The sequence below is a fragment of the Athene cunicularia genome (assembly GCF_003259725.1).
Source record: "Athene cunicularia isolate RWA chromosome 19 unlocalized genomic scaffold, athCun1 chr19_part1, whole genome shotgun sequence".
NCBI lineage: Eukaryota > Metazoa > Chordata > Aves > Strigiformes > Strigidae > Athene > Athene cunicularia.
Window position 1 is genome coordinate 7,397,156 of NW_020799124.1, and position 19,654 is coordinate 7,416,809.

Consider the following 19,654-nt stretch of genomic DNA (forward strand, 5'->3'; position numbering starts at 1 on the left):
GGGCAGGGGAGGAGCGGCGGCTCAGGCCCAGGGGACCCCCCCACCCCCGGGGGCTCTGCGGGGCCCGTCGAGGCCCAGGCTGGGGACAAAGCAGGGCCCCCCCACCCCGGGGTGTTTGTGGAAAGAGCCCACGTGGCTTCACCTCAGTTACAGATGCCCACAGCATCCTCAAAAGCCAAGACAGACCTTACCTGAGTTTCATAATTAAGAAGCGACAGGGTCACTACAGCTTAGGCTTTTGGCCTTGGCGATTTTTATCAACTTTCCTCATTCAGTATTTAGTGATACGACAAACTACATCTCTACAGCCCGCCTGAGGAATACCGACCATTAATCTCCTTATACATTTGGCACCGAGGATCATCTTTTCCTCCCCGTCTTCGCAGGATAAAGACATTACAAAGGATGAAAAGTTGCTTCAAGCAAGCGGCACAGTAATGCTGCAGCTGTAAAAAACGCAGGGAAGAGTTGTTCCCCAAAAGCAGCTGTAAAATTTCTCATTTCTACAAGAATAGTGTACAGGCAGTTTTCATGCTGCAACATCAAGGTTGCAGGGGTAAATCATGGAAGTACCTTATTGTGATAAGCTTCTCCCCTCTGCTTTTTTCTTCTCTGTTGTTATTTCCACAGGGAGAAGGTAACTTCACTTACTGTCCAGCAACAGGCCTAGCTAAAGGAAATGAGCACTCGGAATTTGCTGGCTGGGCATTTCCATTTCCAGGAGTGTTTCTGGTGGAGGAGTTCATTAGCAAAGATGAAGAATCTGAGATAGTTAAACTGATGGATCAAGATGACTGGAAACCATCACAGTCTGGCCGAAAGAAACAGGTTTGACTTGAGAAGCACATTTGTTCTTAGATCCCTCTGGAAAAGGAAAGCTGTTTTCAGTTAAAACACAGAACATATGCGATTTTCATGGAATGTTTTCCTTTGGAAGCTTTTCCTGAAATCAGTTGCAAGAATTACTTGTAATTAAAGTCAACTTCTTGCAAAAGTATATGGTAGTTGTAACAAATCATACTTGATGGTGCATGTTCAGGCATTAAAGTTCACAGCGTCTCCAAAATAAGTGGGTGTTTTAGTTTTACTTTACAGGTGAAAAATCTAATTCCAGAGAGATTAACGTAGCTTCACTGAGGCCTTTTGCAACCTGGTGACCAGGTCACTGGAAGAGATGAGAACTCAACAGTCTTGACTGTGAGCCCTGTAGGGATCACAGCCTCTCCAAAAAGACTTGTCTTAGATTTTTCCTTAACACTGCTTTTCCCTCCCTCTTCCAACAGGACTATGGACCCAAAGTGAACTTCAAGAAACAAAGGCTGAAAGCTGGCAGTTTTACCGGTTTGCCAAGTTTTAGTAAAAACATTGTGGCACAAATGAAGACCTGCTCTGTACTAGGCAGTTTCTTACCTGTTGAACAATGTAATCTGGACTACATGCCAGAAAGAGGTTCTGCCATTGACCCACATTTTGATGACTGGTGGCTTTGGGGAGAGCGTCTGGTTAGCCTGAACTTGCTCTCAAAAACTGTGCTATCCATGTCTTGTGATTCAGAGGACAGTATCCAATTATTTTCCACTTGCAGTAAAGAAAATGGGGAATTATGTCCCTCGGGATTGCTTACAGAGACATCAGCATGCAAACATTCAGGTGAAGAGGGAACCAACTGCATTTTATCCCCAAGCCTTGTTCCAAGTAAAGACGTGACTGTTGCCATTGAGTTACCCCGAAGGTCTCTGGTGGTGCTGTACGGTGACGCACGGTACAAGTGGAAACACGCGATTTACCGCAGGCACATAGAGCATCGCCGAATCTGTGTCACGTTCAGGGAGCTGTCTGCAGAGTTCAGTGCTGGAGGGAGGCATGAGGAACTGGGGAAAGAACTGCTAGAAATAGCCCTTTCCTTTCAAGGAAGACCAGTGTGATAAGCAAGAAGCCGCTGGAATTGCATTTTGTTAGGAAATTTGAAAAATAAGGAACAGAATTTGTACGACTGTTCATTTCTGAACTGCAGGTAAGGAACAGGGTGTGTACAGAGATAAGCCAATCAAATGGAAATTTAAGAAACAGAAATGAGACTACAAGGAAGGGGTGTGATGCTTGTTTCTTCGAAGACTCTCCTGGGCAATGGGAGCTTTTAGGCAAAAGCCAGAAATGAGCTGTTGTGTTCATTGTATCAAAAGGCAAAAAGCAAATAACCAGTTTTTAAATACTTAAATGAAACCAAGAAAGAAAGTTAGAATCATTAAACTGAACTGAGTATCAAACTGCCCTTGGCACAAATTCAGCCCAAGCCCTGCAGCAGATTTTGACCTTTCCTGGCCCATACTCGATACTGTCATGCTGCTGTTAGTGTTGCACTGTGCCCTAGGGACACAACTATCTTCTCACCCACTTCAAATAGGTCCTTTAGAGATCAGCTCTCCAGGGAAGGAGGGTAAGCAAGCATCGCTCCACAGATAGTACAACACACTGAGAACTAATTAAAGTAATTATCCTTTGCTGAAGATTCATGCTCTAACAGTGAGGATTAATCATAAATACCACGTGTGACCTATATCTTCTGGGACTGAGGAGCAGAATTTGCAGAGGGTCGATGCTGACTCTTCTGTGTAGACAGCCTGGACTGAGTTCAGACCAAAGACTTGCACAGACTGTGTTATTTTCTGATAATTTGTCATCTCTGAACCCCGCTGTCAACTCTCAGTAGCAAGAGTCTGATTTTGGGAATAAGCTGGGCAACAGACTGCAACACTGGCGGCTATCATTTTTTTTCTTGGCACCTCCAGCAGTCAGGTTTGAATCATGACTCGTACCTAAGACTCAAGTAGTCATTTGTAGCAGAAGCTGATCTGCGGCCATCTGTCTGCTCTGAACAAACTTCTGTGCTCTTGAAAATGAAGTTGTGCTGTGAAAGAGGTGTGATCTTTTAATAAACACAGATGTGTCATCAAAACCATTCAGCGCAGTCACACCTACAGCAATAAAACAAAACTTTGCAATGCTGCCTGCTTTTGGTCGGTAAAGAAAGAGGGGACACATATTACGTGGGATCTTGGTGTCCCTCCGCAGGTGTATCCTGCCCTAGCAGTACTTCCTTGGCACACTGCACAGGTTTTACTGTATAGTCATGCACTCGTGCCATAGACACTGCTCCCCATTTCAGGCACTGCCGGAGAGGGAGCTCTTCACCCAAGAAAACAGTTACTAGAAATGAGCGAACCAGTTTCTGTTTAGCCTAGTATTTAAACAGCTGTGGACATTGTCGATGCTGATGATTCCAAGAGGGATCCATGAGCAGGGCTCCTGGGGGCAGTTTTAAATCCCAAACCTCCACCCAGGCCGGCGAGCGGCACCTACGAGCTCCTGCAGCGGCTCTGGCAGACACCACACGCTCCCTCTGACGGAACCCATCACGGCCAATGCAGCCAGCCAACACGCAGCAGGCAGGCCACACTTGTTCCACAGCCAGCTTTATCCCAGGAATTTTCTCACAGGCTACCAGCCCACTCCCAAAAGCAGGTCCTCGTGCTCTCAAAACAGCAGTTTCTAACCTTTTTCCAGCAGAGTGGTGTGACCAGCATCGTGCTGCTGCTGTCGGAGGCTTGGCAGCTGTGGTGAGCGTGAGGCCCCCAGACCAGCCCCTGGAGCTGCCGCCGGAGCAGAGGCCCTTGGTCCGGGCAGGAGGATGCTGCTGGCAGCGTGTGGGAGCTCAGCACAAAGCCATGCTATGGAAGGAAACCCAGGGAGCTTCCACAGAGAAAGCGTTGAGCCCTTACCCTCATCACCCGTCCAGCACTAAGCCTCTCCAGCAACCTGCTCGTTGCTCAGCAAACTGCGGCAATCAAATATTTCCATTAATGTTTGGCCCTTATTTTCACTGCTCCCTCTTAGATTTATATTGTGCTTTCAGCCTATTAAAATACTTTCTGTGTGCATACCTGCTGTTTCATTCTCTCTGCAGTGAAAGCAGATGATGGCTTCTGATGAATCAGTGCCACAATAACAAGATACACAATATTAGTTCATTTTGTGCTCTGCATTTGTTAGCTGAGTTTTTCTGCCTTGACTGAACTATGTGGAAAGCTGCTGTTCTTGCCAGAAAATTTCGGCTCTTCCTAGTTGGTACCTTAAATCTGAAAAAATGCTAATAATTAAACACTGAGCCAAAACCTGAGGGCTTTGTCTAGATGTTTTTGAAGTCCAAAACTTAATGTAGTCACTGTGCAGTCATTGCTGTCTGTCTTTTGACATCTTTCTCCTGTTAAACAGTCTCTTGGGCACCATCTTATATCAAAATGCAATTACATACCCATCAGTTTTGTATTACTTTCTAAAACTTTATGTACATTCTCTCCTAAAAAGCCAGAACTGTAGTGCTGCAGAACATTAACAACTGGTTTCAACTGCCAAGTATCATAGCAATCTGAGAAAAGTATAAAGAGGTTTTAGTCTTAATTAATTAGCTCTTAAGAGTAATTTTAGTCACTGTGCTAGTATTATTAATGTAAGAAACTTTAACAGTCTTCATGTTATAGGAATTCCTATCACAGCTCTTTATCTCCTTAGCCAAGATTAGCACTTGTAAAACACATGCCCTTGTTAAAAGGAAGCACATCTAATTGTTATCTACTTGTGTATTTTACAAGGAGGAGGATAATATCTGACCAAGCTTTTTAAAAAAAAGGCAAAACCCCAGTTAACCCAGAGAGGATGCTGGAGGACTTAAGATGCCTTTCAAAAAAAACAAAAAAAAAAAACAAACAAAAAAAAAAATCAATCTGAAATCAGCAAGAAGCATTAAACTAAGCAAGTTTATCCAGTTTCTCACACAGCTGGACAATAACTGAGATACATATATTGTTCTATATTAAATATCATTCATGCAGAGAGAAAACAAGAACAGGCAAAGCTAAAGTACAGAGGTGTTTTTTTTACTCCTAGTGCTCACAGTTGTTACCACTCTGGGCAGAAGGCAGCTCCCAGTTGTACACACAGGTATTCATGGGATCGCTTTCCAACTTCAGCCAGTCAATAATTACTGAACCCACTTTGCTGTAAATGGTTACAGAGGAGACAGCCTGTGACAAGTTAATGGCAAGGTAACCATGCTGGCACAGTTTTTCTGCTATTTGGGGTTGTGGCTTGGGGGGGGCGGTTATTGAGGAAGTTGTCTTAAAAGTAGGCACAAGAAGATAACAAAGCTACAGCAGCAGGGAAACTCAAAGGCCTTCTGTTTGTTTTAAGGCAGGGAAAGAAGAGAAAGGACGTTATGAAATCCCACCGAAAGGCAAGTGGAGAACAGGGAGTGTGAGCAACCAGTCCTGCAGCCAGACAGGCACCCTGCACCTCCATCCCCGGGGCAAGCTGAGACTGCCCGTCCCCGAGTCCCAGCGTCAGGGAACCGAAGGATGTTTGCTCTGTCGCTGCACCTACCCCACCAGCTCTCTATAAACAGTTCCACATATTTGAGCACTTACTGCAGAGTGCGCTCCACCCGGGGCTCTCGCACAGTATCGCTTTCATCTGTCACATGGGTCAGGCCCGGACGGTCAAATCCAACATCTACTACCCTGGTCATAAAACTTCCCCGAGAGTCATTTATCCACCGAAACAACAGGGAGGCAACTACCAGAGCCAGGCCTGCCCCAGGGCGATGTTAAAAATAGGGAGCTCACAGTAAGAGCTGCCACTAACCACAGCAAAGGGAGAACCCGATACTGTCCGGCTCCAACAGCTCCCTCCAGCTCACCTTCATGCCTGGTCTTGACTCTCTGTCTGAGAGGAGAGAAAGGAGTTGCCTCCTAAACTAAGGCAGGTGCCCAGTAACTCTATGAAGCAGGGCTGTACCCCTGTCCTTGACAGCTCCTTCCCCGCTTTAGGGCAGGCAGACAGGGTCCCTCCAGTGCTGGAGCCTGCAGAGGGATTTTTCTGCTGGGCAAAATCTGTCCAAAAAGATCTGAAGGAGGATTCAAGACTCTGGAGCTAGATCGTGGCTGACCCCTGTGGCGAGCCCTGCTGCAGAAATGGGAGAAATGGCCCAAACTGTTACAGAGAGTCACAGCCCAAGGGAGCCAAGAATTAGGGCAACAGACCCCCAAACTCCAGCACCCCAGGGCCCAAGACTGGTACAGAAAGCTCACACATGCCAGGGCAGATCCTCAGCACACATCCCCAGGCCGAAAGCAGGACCCTTGGGGGAAGCATCTCCATGCAAGTGCCGCAGGAACGGAGCCACACAAAACATGGGACACCCCAGGAACAGCAGAGAGGAGACAGGCCAGCACAGACGTGGCCAGGCACCGCAGGTAAACCCAGACGTGACACAGGACGCTGCCAGCCCCGCCAGGACACCAGCGATGGTGTGGAAAGGCAGGCATCTCCACGCTTGACTGATGGGAATCCTGCTGACAGTCACGGGGGCAGCAGCACAACAAGGAGGATTTTCTGGCATGGTAGCACAGAAACACTCATCGGGCCAAGTACAACGGCCCTACTCCTTTACGGATGAGCTCCTGTGGCTGATAGCACAGGCAAACTTTCCACGACACAAGTCTGGACCCAACAGCGGTGAGAATGTAAACAAGTTGGAGGAAGAGAGGCAGGAGCAAGAAAAGCAAATGCTGTTGTTGGGAAAGAAGGAGAGGAGTTACAGCATGAACCTAGAGACATCCCAGACAGCAAAGAGCAAAAATACTCCCATGGGCTTCTCATGGAAGGGAGAACTCGGTGCCCAGTGAGACACAAGAAAAAGCTGCAAGCAAAGATGGGAAAGCACATTATTTTTCTGTTTTCAGTGCATTTTCCCTTGGGACACCACCTCAAACCATACCTCAGACTCCCTGATGGGGTAAGGCAATCCCACTCCAGTCACAGATGCACTGCCTGGAGACTTATCTTGAATCCAAACCCACCAAGTTATTCTACAAAATCAAAGCACAATTTTTGCTGCATTTCACCATTTGCTGAAGTTTATTATATTTTCAAAGAATTAAATGACCAATTTGGCTGTTTCCAAATGAGCTGTGTTGCTTTTGCAGCACCGTATGTGAAACATGAAACTTTTTTTTTTTAAATTGCAAAAATGGCTCAATACTTTCCTCAACAAGCTCCTGAGCTCCACAGGACAGAATCCTATTATTACTAATGTTAAAGAAGTACAGATGAGAGATTTTGGCCTCACAACAGAAATTTTGTTGGTAGAGCTTATCTGTATAATACTTTGGAGAAAACCTCAACTCTGATTTTGTTGTATAAACCTTTATTATGGTAAAAAGAGGAGGGAGAGAGGGCAGACTCCTAGGGAGATCATATAAATCTCATGACCACCCACTTCCCAGAGGACACTCATTTTTTGCATCGTGCATAAGTACAGACCGGTTATTTAGAGCACAAAGATGATTTTCTTTGTTGCACACCAGCCAATATGGTACATGCCAACTGTGGCAAGAACAACAGATGAAAGCCACAGACACAGTGCTAAGCAACTTGTTCAGCAACTTGCATGTAAACAAGAGAGATTAGAGTTGGGTTCCCAAGGCCCTCGCCAGAGAGGAGCATAGGGATAGTCTCACCCTGCTGCACTGGAATTTGCGTGTACTCTCCATTTTGAGAAGCTGCCATTAGATTTCTCAAATCCCAGTGGAATAAGGGACCAGGGTTACATAGAACATTACAAATGTCGCTAATGATTTTAGAAACCTGTAAGGCCTAGGAGACTCTGAAACTGCAATGTTTGAGTGCAGAGCAGGAAACCAGCACAGGATCAGGGCCAAGAAAGTATGCTTATGCTTCTTTCAGCCCTGTGTGGCAGAAAGCCTTACTTGCTCTTAAAAGAGCTGATGATTGCAACACACTCTTTTCCCTCCACAAAGTTACCGTAAATCAGAAAATCATTTTTACAGAAGTTTTCACCCACATGGATGCCATAGAATCTGCAGGCTTCCCTTGCTAAGCAATACAAGTGTCATTTTCTCAGTTGCTGAAAAAAAAGTCAGCTCAAATGAAACATGATAGCTCTTTAATGGCACAAAATTCTCCTGCCGGATCCAGCTCCATCAGGCTCACCACTACAGCTCCAGGTTCCACCAGAGGAGTTGCCTGCTTTGGTGGAGGAAGCAAGCATTCAGTTTTGACAGACACATGCTATAGCTGACAAAACCCCCCAAACAGCTGATGAAATACACAGCACTGGGGCTTGTTCTCTCCATCAAACCAGGCAAAAGACATTGCAACAACACATAAAAGAAGACACAGCAACAGATTCCTACAATATGCTATATGCTGTCATTCCTTACCTCCTTGAAATTTGTTTTTCTAGTCCTTCAAAGTTTTGTCTCATTAAATTCCCTGTCACTGTTCTGTTTTAAGAATGTCCTTGTTAAAACTAAAACACCTGTAAGCCTTCCCTGGGCACTCTTGCCTCTTATAGGGAAAAAACCCATGATCTTGGCATTCATTCAATCTACAGTGACAGATGCTTTCCCTTCCAATCCAAACCATTCTATGATTCTATCTCCAAGGAGACCTTATAGTGGCCTTCCAGTACTTAAAAAGGGACTACAGGAAAGCTGGGGAGGGACTTTTTATCAGGAGGTGTAGGGATAGGATAAGGGGTGAAAATTTTAAACTGACAGAAGGCAGATTTAGATTGGATATAAGGAAGAAATTCTTCCCTGTGAGGGTGGTGAGACCCTGGCACAGGTTGCCTAGAGAAGTGGCTGCCCCCTCCCTGGAAGGTCTCAAGGCCAGGTTGGATGGGGCTAGAGGAAGGTGTCCCGGCCCGTGGAAACAGGGTTGGAACTAAATGATCTTTAAGGTCCCTTCCAGCCCAAACCAGTCTGTGACTCTTCCCAGCTGCCTGCAATTCAAAATTCTACCTCCCCAGCTGTAAAAATATAGTAAGGAATAGCAAGAAAAGAACATAAAAGCTAAGGCTGCTTTCTTTGTGGTTATGTATTTACTGAATACTTGCTTTGGAACAAAGGTGATCAACGCTCACAGTTCCTATCGTGCTTTCCTGGATGTCCTCAAGTCAGCTGCAGATATCCACATTAACCAGCACAGCTCTAGAAACAAGCTGACAGTTAATTGCTGCTGCACTGACAGCCAGGGAGTTCTGACACATAAAACAGGTCCTACACACACACACACACACACACACACTGGCTTTTTGGACTGCTGATGCAGTTTTACTTTTGGCAACAGTATATTGCATTCGTAAAAAATACAGATTTTTGGCTAATTGAACCAATGTTAAGGTAGATAAAGACCTTGAACTCCATGGCAGTGTTAAGTACACAAGTGTGTAGGACCAGGAACAGGCCAGAGACCCCAACATCTGAAACAGCACTAGAACCCACAGCTATATATGGCAGGCAATTAGCGTTTATTTAAGCCTCAAAACAATCCATCACTGCTGCATCTCACCAACTAGCAAAACAGGTATTTTGCTCTTAGCCTTAGCTGAGTGGATTTGCTGGAAGCAGACTGTGCCTCTGTCACACTACTTGCATGCCTCTGTCATGCCCATCTAACTGCACTTTCAGTTTGTGAAGCTCCTCGATCTCTCGGTTGTGGCGCTCCGTTTTGTGCCGAACCAAAGAGCGGTAGAAGTGAATGGTGAAAACGACAAAAATCAGACCAACTGGGACCATGATGATGGTGGAGACCAGTGCTGACTGCCAACCCGCGTGGCTGCTGGGCTTCTCGGCGTTGCTGGTCTCGTTTTTCAGGATGGAGCCCACAGGCAGAAATTTTATCCAGCACAGAAGCACAACTTCCGCAAGAAAAAGGAGGATCCCCAAGACGGTGGAGAAGCCCCAAGCCAGCTCGATGTAGGGATGCATGCGCTCATGCGGGGATTCACTGATGGAGTTCAGGTTGTGGATGTTGCTCACTGCTTCCACATTAGGCAGAATGCAGGTGCTGATGAGAAGGGCAAAGAGATGAACTGCCACAAGCACTGTCGTGCAGGCGCTGAAAGCGATCAGCAGCATCTGGGGGTACTTGTACTGTACCTCCAGCTGCACCTCCACCATGGCAACCTGGGGGGAAACGAACAAAAACCTTGTCAATAGCTGCTAGCTTTCCTCTTTTCAAGGCTTTCCTCCAGGAAAGTATCTTTATTCAGGAAGAGCACCTAAGGTCAAGTACACACTCAAGTGCTCTTCAGAATGGCAGCCTAGATGGATCACTGCTGTTTCCCACGAAGACGTAACACGCAGTCTGCAGCCTGGCCTTTCTGAAGGCTCATCCGCACATTTCTGCGCTGTAGTTTTCTGAAATAACGTATCTCTCCTTGCAACCGTGAGCCATACGAACTGCATCAAACCAAACATGCAGCAGAAGGAACTCATTAGACAACGAGTGGAGCTTGGAGGCAGCTGACAGCCTGCTAGCCCACCCGCCCATCACACGTTCTCCTTCCGCTTACTACTTGTGGCTGCAGTGCAGGAAGTTTTGACTTCAGGCACATAAAGAAAAGCAAAAGCAAGCAGCTCTTCTGGCCAGCGGCCAGTAAGGTTTCACTGCCCCTCGTGGGAAGCACACAAGCTACTTTACAGTTTAAGTTAGACCATAGTTAAAATAGCTGCCTTCTATTCTCAGAACATTGGACATTCATTTTTATTACAAATATGCCCAGATACAAGTTATTTATATCCTCAAATTTATCCCTTGAGATCTAATAACTTACTGATATACTCAGAGGAAGTGGACAGTTACTGGCTTACAGGTGTGCTCAAAACTCAGAAGTCTGTTTTCTCAAAACAACTATCATATAGCAAGTCTCTAAAGCTGTCTGTTTTTTCATTAATCAAATAAAGCTTAACAAGCAGAATAAGCACAAGAGAGCAGGGGATTCTTCTGACATCAGAACTGGAGTCCTAGTACAGGCATGGTTTAGCATGAGAATTTGTAAGATTATTTAACCTACCTGTGAAGTAAAATGGTACTTCTGTGGTGGCATCCCCAAAAGGACTGCAGAAACCTTTTTCCTAATAGAAGTCAGAAAAGCAGCGGAGAAATGTACCAACCATTGCTTTCTTGTAACTTTCTAGTAGCTTGCTTTGGAGCTGCAGCTGCATTTCATGATTTGCAGAGATACTAACTTGCCTGGCAGCAGACCAAACCTCTGGTGATCCCAGGGGACCTGCTGCTCCGGCATGGCACATCTTGCCAGATGCATTAAGGAAAGGAGAAGCCAATGCTTGGATGCCTGCCTCAGGGCAGCGCCTCAAGACCATCATGAGAAGGCAAAGTCCAAACAAGCAGCTTGATTTGGGGAGGGTAGATGGATTTTGCAGAACAGATTAATGATTACTTTATCCAGACTTCACGTGGGACCACTCCTGGGCAGCCATTTCAGGCTCTGTATAATAATCTGCACCATTCGCTCTGGCATTACTTGTTAATAATATTATTTAGGCACTGGGAGATGAGGGGTCTGCTTACGCTCTCCCTGTTGGTAGCCCTGAAAAGGATTAAAGGGGATGGAAGCAAGTACCTACGTTGGCATGACTGCTGCCTTACCTGCATTTACTTTGAAACCATCAGCAGCCTGAATGAGGGGATCCCAGTCAAGTCTGAACACATTTAATAGCAACCAAGATAGAACACGTGTGTTTGTGGTGGCAAATGGTCAGCCTCTACAAGTCCAGGCTTTACACCTACATCAACTGTTTATGATGTTAAGAGACACCAAAAAGACTGTGACAGTTCTTGGACACTCCCAGACTTTTGTTCTGATTATGAAGGTTCACTTTTTTGTTTGCTTTTTGAAGTTTCCCATTTGCAGTTTATAGTAGTTCTTGTATTAGCACAGGATTGGCTTCACCATCTATTGCAAAGTCAATTTAATTAAAACACATTACACATTGCCTTGCATATGTTCTCTCTGCAGTTCCCCTTATAATGATTCAAGAAGCAGACTTATTCTCTGCTGCACTGTTCTGTACAATAAATTTGTACAGTGCTGTGATTGTCAGTCACACCCTATCAGCCAGGAAAAGCTGCAGGTATATTGTTCATTATTGGGTGCTGTAATACCCAGAGACATAGTATTCAACAAGCTGAATAGGAATTGTACCTGCATGTTCAATTTATAGTTTTATATTAAAGCTGAAAGCCTGGCTGATGTCAACATATCAATTTCTACTTGTTATCCTTCGCATGAGCAGCACTTCTGAGCTAATTGGATGTTTCCTTCCAGACTAACCTATTCCCTAGGGCTAGCTTCAGCTGTGCAATGTGATGAATTTTTAACACTGACTGATGGCTCAGTAAGAGGTATTTCAGGGAAAAACATCAACAATCCACATAGGGCAGCAAGTCAGAAAAATAGTTCATTTAATCTGAACAAGTACTGGAAAGGTGAGTGAGTCTTAGCGCTTTGCCCCATAGACTGTCATGTCATTCTCTGACCGGGATAAGAGAAAGAGGACAAGCTGACATAACCCATTTAAAAATCATTAAATACGCTGCTTAGTCTGTAAAACTATTAATATGTCATGTTTGATACAATTACACTGTTACGTGATAACAGCCCCCTTTATTTCAACCTCTTCCCAGAAGCCAGGGTGTCAAGGGCTTGACTTTGCAAGGCACTGAGCACTCTGCCGAGCCACAGAATACTCCAGCATAGGCTTAATTTTAAGCTTGAGAATCACCCTGTTGAACTCTACGCTCACAGGTTTGCTAAAGGACCAAGTACCCAGAACATTTTACAATTAAACTGCAATTAAATTACATGCAATTATGTTTTTTTTCAGTCCAGTATAGCCCAGATTGTCCACAACAAAGGTGAGGCTCATCTTGAGAAATTTAGACCAAGATAGATAATATCAGGCAAAAGGATGACAAATGGCTTAACATAAACCATGTTACATTCACACAGATGGTCTGGCAGCCTGGAAAAACAATCACTCCAGTAGATCTGTTCAGGGGGGGTTTGTTGGTTTTTTTTTGTTGGTTAGGGTTTTTTAATCAAATACATATTCTGTAGCAATTGGACAAGTATTGAGAAGACTGATTAGCAGTAATAGCTCTTATTTCCATCAGGAAAATTATTAAGGAGGTTTCCTAAGATCACTCTAAAATCTCCTTTATCTGCAGTCTCCCTGGGGCAAATGCAGAAGCCCTACAGCCCACCTCCAAACAGACCTGGCACTGGAAAGGACCCACATCCTGATCTGCTCAACTCTCTGCCAGAAATACCAGAGATAGCATCGAGTATGAGGAAGGTTCGCATTATTCTGCAGCCCGTCCAGAAGGAGCTGGATCAAAGCCACCACCTGTTGATTAAATATCTATCAGCTCATAATAATTTTCAGCCAATATGGAACTGACTTGAATCAAACACACTTGACAGGGAAGTAAATAAAGCAATAGCCAAGCCCTATATGACATTTGTTTACATAGTTAAATGCACACAGGGCTTCAGGGAAACTATTTAAGTAACTTCTCTCCTTTCATCAACAGCCAAATAGATGCTTTTATTAGAGAGTAAACATCTGTGTATTAAATACTTGTGTGCCAAATTACCAGTGGAGAAATAACCTGATAGGAATAGATACCTCAGCTTTCACCGAAAGGTCCGTTATGCTCAGCTGAAAAAAACCTTGATAATAAAGAGAATTCCTTATTGCAAAAATTTTTATTACTGATTTCAGGTGTACTTATGTTAAGCTGGTGATTGTAATTAACACTATTTATGTGTTTGTCTGACTTGTGTATTAAACAGTTTAAAGAGAAGTCAAATGGTTAATTTTGTGTTTGCCAAGGGCTTTCAGCAACTTTCTGTTGTGTAAATTGAGAAGGCAGGCTTTGTTTTCAGCTACTGGATTCTGCCCTGCAGTGTGGGTGGGCTGCAAGCCCCCACCCCAAGTCCCAGTGATGCGACTGCACACCCCAGCACGGGCACCTGCCTGTGTAACCACGCTACCTAGATAGATCAGTTCACAACAGTACAAAACTGTTAATTTAATGAACAGCCACAAATGACCAACGCAAGACGCAAGTAACCCAGAGGCACAAAGAGCACGCACATGAGTGGCTTTTTAGAGTACAAAAGCTTCTAGGTGAGTGAGATCTACAGGGGAGCACTCCTTTCTCAAAACAAGGAGGGACCTTCTGCCATTTCAGCACACAAGTTTGGTTACAAACCAACATATGCTGCAAGAAAAATTTTTACAAGCTTTGCTTGCACACAGGCAGTGAGTGGAATCGCAAAGCGACCAAGCACCCTCTCTCCCCTGCTCCTGCTTAACTCCCTGCGTGTGTTTTTCCAACTTCGCTTTGGGTAACCAACTTTGTCGTCCCAGACTGCTGTAAGGTTACGGATGATTTGCATTCTGAGGGATTGGGGGAGGAAAAAGCAGCGGAAGAAGCTAAAATCAAACAAAGAAAGCTATCCAGAAAGTTCCCGAGATCTCTCTTCCCCCCAGCTTCCAAGCTGCAGGATGCATCTTCACATCATGTCCCACTCACCCAGGCACTGCCCTCTGCCTCTCTGCATTCAGCTGACAGACCTCAAGAAAAACCTGCCCTGCCCATTTCCTGAGCAGAAAACCTCCCCCAAACAGGTTTCAATTCTCACTCCCAATCAGCAAGAACCAGAGGGGAGATGAAGAGGCTCCCACAGCCACAGCGTGGCCATGTTTTCCTAATAACCACAGCTCTGACAGGTCTGAGCACCGGACCACTGACTGTCTCCATCTTGTTTATTTGCTTTCTCCTTGACATGTTTTGCCCTATGCAAATAGCTTCCAGATTAACACAGAAGTGCTGCACAGAGGAAAGCAAGTACCAGGGATTATTCCCAACAGACATCACTGACAACAAATATATCAGGTTTGTCTCCCTTCAGGCTACAGAGGCCTCTGACACCAGGTCTGAGCCTGCAGGGCCTCTTCTCACACCTCAGCGTATAACAATCTCCTTGATCACTACACAAACTCCACTCTGGCAGACTGTGACCCAACCTCCACCTTATTTTAAACACCATGACCTGAAAAAACCATACAGAAATTAAGATAATGTTCAGGACGACAGTAACCAAAGGGGCCTGGAGGAGCTCCACACCCAAGTGCAACCTCATGCAAAGGCAACCAGGGATAAAATGCCTCGGGGTCAAAGGAGAGCCCAGGCTCTGTGTATTGTTTAGGATCATGTGCAGGTAGGGGGTTAGTATTTTTAAAGGGCTGACTTGGGAGTGTGTGGGTTGACTGTTAGGCAGCTCATGTATCTCTGCTGCTTTGAGAGAGACAGCCCCAAACTTTTCAGCCAAGCAGAAGTCCCCAGGCAGATGCCTCCTGCCTCTTCAGAAAACAAAAGTATGTCCTGCTTCTTCACAGGAGGAAAAATTTGATTAATACATGATTTTAGAGAATCAAAACTCTAATGATCCAGAAAGTGCTGCCACAAACTAGACATACCATTGCAAACCCGGAGAGCAGAGCAGAGGTTCTGCTGGAAGCTTTCAGTTTGGCTCGGCTCAGGTACAATTTTCTCCATGAAAGGGCCTGAACAGAGTGGTGGTTTGATGTGACCAACTCCAGATAGCTCCGCCGGACCCAGTCCCGATAATCCATGCCTTTTGTGCCAGGTTCAGAGCAGCAAGCAGGAGTGGAAGGATCCACTGGAACGTTTAATTCAGAACTCATGATGAGAGAAATGCTGAGGGAACAAAATAGTCACATTCAGAAGGAGACAGCAGACAGGACAAGAATCAACTACTAGAAAAGCTACATTTAAACAAAGTTGCTCTCAGTCAGTAGAAAAATGATGCACAGAACAGAGAAAGGACTGTCCACAATTGGTAAAAATTATGAGAACTAGGAAAGATTACACAAGTAAACCCAGGAACCACTCCGGCAGGAATTCAGGAAGGCTGCACAGCATCTGGCTTTTCATTTCAAAGCTGGCATCTCAACCTTCCCCTTTAATTCCTCCTTGCTAATAAAAATTTTGTTTTACATAAAGACACCTTGGAAGTAGGGCCTCATCTTATAATTTTGTGTTAAACTGACAATTTCACAGCGCATCATGGATCGGCTCCAAATGCATCTCCATAAAGTACCAAAGTAACACAGGCTAGCATGTTCATGTTCAGGGAGTCACTTCTTGCTCTCTGGAAACCAGTTTTTTTCTGTTAAACCATTGCTCATCATAGCTGAGATGGGCACAGTTCTTCCGCAAGTCTTGCCCAACAGTTATAGAGCTGAATGCTGTGTAGGGTTAACAAATGAAGTTCCCAGTCTTCTACAGTTGGAAGTTAAATTTCTGAACTGCTCACACTCCACTTGTCAGCCACATCTGACCAAAAATCCTGTTCCCTTACTTCTACCGGTGGCTCTTAGCATGGGGAAAGGAAAAGACAATTCCCAGGGGAAAAGAGAACTGCCTTCCAGGTAGTTTCAGCATCTTGAGATTCAATAGATTACACTGAAAGATGTAAGAAAGCAGCAAGACTATTTCAGGTGGTGAAAGCCACAGCTGCCAGCAGAGACAAGTGTGAGGTCCAAACCATCCCCTGCTTACACCGCAGCGTAGCCAAGCTGCTGCCTGGTGATCTCTGTGCCATCCACAGACACAGAAGAAAATTCACTAAATGTTTTGAGGAAAAAATTTCTCAACTCTGACAAACATCTGTAACTATATGTTTAACTCAGCCTTCTGAAGAATGGAAACCATGATTCTCTCATTAATCCCCACACACACAACTTTGCCATCGACCACCACGGCGGCAGCAGGTAGCAACACCAGAGCTGCACCACATGAGACCTTTCTGGCTATAAATACTTACCAGCTCCTAGAAGGAGGAGATGCATGCCCAGAATCACACACAGTGTGGTACTAATTAGTCCCAGCACCACACCTCAAGGTCACAGGCTGTTCACTAGAGAGGAGCCCCAGCCCTGCCCACATGCCCCCTGCTCCACCCAGCTCTCCACGTACGTGGGCCACATGGTGACAGCCAATAAACCCATGTTTGCTGTGAGATGTGAGGAAGTGGCAAAGATAAAAAGGACACCAAGCTGCCCACAACTCCAAATGCTACAACTGAAAAGGAACAAAGCTGTTCTAGGCACAATAACAAACATTAGATTGCAGCAGCAAATAAAGCATTGCAGGTCCTAAGATTGTCTGTTCCTCATGAGCAGAGTGGACTTTCCAGCCCCCTGAGACATAATAAGGATGGCAGCAAGAACACAAGATTACTTCTTCTGGGCAGTTTTTGACAAGGCCACTATTAGAGCCCCTGGAGGATTCCAGGGTGGCTCCTGAACTGCTCAGGAGTTTTCAAGTTATGAAAAAAAAAGGCAAAAAAGAACTTGCACACAACAATAGAACCAGGAACAGAATAACACAAACCTCCCTGCTTGCTCTGTGTTTCCAGAAAAGGCAAGAATCACCTATTTTATAGCAAAGAGGGGAAAAAAAAAAATAGATCTTTCCTCAAGCCTCCTGTGAGGATCAAGAGACAAAAACATTATGTGAGCAGCAAAATGATGAAGCTGTTTCCTGTGACAACATCCTGTGTGGATTCTGCAATGTATAGTGTGGGGTGAACTTGTTCGCTTTGTCCTTAGTTTCCTTAGTTCAGACACTGATGGCCTCTACCCTGCCATTTATTTTCACAAAATACGTAGGAACTTTGTACGTAGGAAACTTCAACCCCTGGGAAAAATTCCATTGAAAAGACAAATGAATTCAGAGGTTACAGAGGGAGAGCAAGAGTACCCAATCACATCTGCTTCTTTCCTTAGAAAAATAAGCTAAAAATACCACAAGGATGAATTTTCACTCTGGAGCAGCTCAAGAGATGTTCCAAAATAAGTAAATAACTTCAGAATAAAATCCATAAACACAGACGTAGCCCAACCCAAGCAGTAACAGGATGGCAAACTCACCTTCCTGGCTACGGACATGGAGGGACTAGATGAAAGGCTCCAAGGGCTGAAACACAAGATCAAAGAAGCATTTTACAGGCACTGTATCTTAAGTAGTTTTACTCTGGAAATGCTTTTCAGCCAGTTATCTGCACCAGGGGAGAGTTATTCTAGAGATTTCACGTTCCTGCCTCGCAGTGTTAAAGGTTTAGGACCCTCGCTCTCACAGAGATAATTTATCCTACAGGGTTTTACCGCACAGGGCTGTTGAGTTTTGGATGGAGAATCGGGACCTCCCCAGAGGACCTCTTCCTCAGCCTAACAGCCAGCTTTGGCCAAGTCCATCCCAGCTGTGTCTTTAGTCACTTCCGTTGCACCACTGATGCATTTGACCCCGCTTCATTCCACACTGCCAAAGACAGAAATCTCTCTGCAATTGCTGCCTCATATCGATTTTGTTAGTCTGCCCAGCACCGTCCTTTGGAGCAGCACGCATCGTGGGGAAAGCCTCCGCTGTGTCTTACATCCCAGCTGCCCCCGTGCAGTTGCAAGCACACGTGTGGGGATTTCTCCACAGCAGGGAACGAAGCAGACGCCGCCGGGGCTGAGATATGTGGATCACCCTCCTGCTGCTGGCATGCTCTGAACAATCACCCGCAGAGCGCTGTCTCAGCGGCACTGTCACCCTCTCTGCCTGGCTTTGAGATGCCGGCCCCTGCCTCAGACCCAGGTTTCTGCCCCACACCCCGAGACTGATCAGTGTGTTTGCACCAGCACCTTTCTCCACTCTATAGTATCGTTCAAGACTCTTCACGCTGTGGCTAAACCTAACCCCAGGCCCCGCTACTCCCTCTTTTTCTGCTACTCTGGGCTCCCCAAGCTCAGGCCCTCTTTGCTATGGGGAACCCATTCCCATGTTTCCTGGCTTGGATCCCCCCAGAGCACCCCTGGGATGTCACACCATGCAGGCAGGGTGTGACCACCCCGACAGCAGCACACCTCAAGGAGGATGGGGATCCTTCCCCGAGCAGGATGTGACCCCCTCACCCCACCACCACAGCTGGGATCCTACTCACAGGGCACCACCTGAGCAGGGGATTTCTCCTTCTCCTTCCCAGCCACCCTCAGCACACCGCGGGCAGGATGTGGCCCCACACATTGAGCAGCTCCCCTCCAACAGCACTCTCAGACAGGGGATCCCCCAGGCCAGGATGAGATGCCTCTCACAGCCAGGACCCTCCTCTCCAAAGACAACCTGGACAGGGGATCTTCCATAGGCAGGATGTGACCTCCTACCACCGGATCCCCGTTCAGCATCCCAAGGATCGCCCGCATCTCCTCGGGCAGGATGGGACCCGCTCCCCCCCACAGCTGGGATGTCCCTTCCAACAGCACCCTGGGTCAGGAGCTTCCTTGCACCACAGGCTGGAGGTGTCTCCCCTACAGCACCCCGAGCGAGAGGGATCCCTTTGTCAGGACACGACCCCCGAGAGCTGGCCGGCCCTCTGCACCCCAAGGGAGCACCAAAACGCCACCGGGACCCCCTTCTCTGCCCACAGCGGACCCTTCCCACGCCCCCAGCACCACGCAGCTAGGCTGGATGAGGCGCACCCCCCCCACCTCCCCCCTCGGGCAGGGGAAGCTCCATCCAGGCAAGATAAGACCAACTCCCCCCCTCCCCGCCCCCCGCGCACGGGATGCCTCCGCCCGGGTCGGATGAGTCCCGCTCCTCCTGGGGTACGCGGGCAGGAGATGCTCCCACC

General features: G+C 46.3%; 2 protein-coding genes across 3 annotated transcripts in view; one reads left to right on the top strand and one right to left on the bottom strand.

Annotated features, from left to right (window-relative positions):
• Positions 1 to 78: 78 nt before the first annotated feature.
• ALKBH4 (alkB homolog 4, lysine demethylase) lies at positions 79 to 4,641 on the top strand. Its single transcript, XM_026861434.1, is given in 3 exon segments — positions 79 to 602; positions 604 to 828; positions 1,284 to 4,641. Coding segments are annotated over 3 exon segments (906 nt in total). The 5' UTR covers positions 79 to 563; the 3' UTR covers positions 1,926 to 4,641.
• Positions 4,642 to 8,799: 4,158 nt separating this feature from the next.
• The window catches only part of ORAI2 (ORAI calcium release-activated calcium modulator 2), a 28,277-nt gene continuing 17,422 nt past the window's right edge, over positions 8,800 to 19,654 (bottom strand). Inside the window, exons 3-5 of one of the 2 annotated variants that reach the window (XM_026861417.1) lie at positions 17,913 to 17,959; positions 15,435 to 15,675; positions 8,800 to 10,046 (exon numbers count right to left, since the gene is read on the bottom strand). In XM_026861417.1, the coding sequence (XP_026717218.1) occupies positions 9,501 to 10,046; positions 15,435 to 15,662 (774 nt within the window). In that variant the 5' untranslated portion in view covers positions 15,663 to 15,675; positions 17,913 to 17,959 and the 3' untranslated portion in view covers positions 8,800 to 9,500. The remainder of the gene's footprint in view (positions 10,047 to 15,434; positions 15,676 to 17,912; positions 17,960 to 19,654) is intronic. The other variant, XM_026861418.1, reaches the window with a different exon arrangement.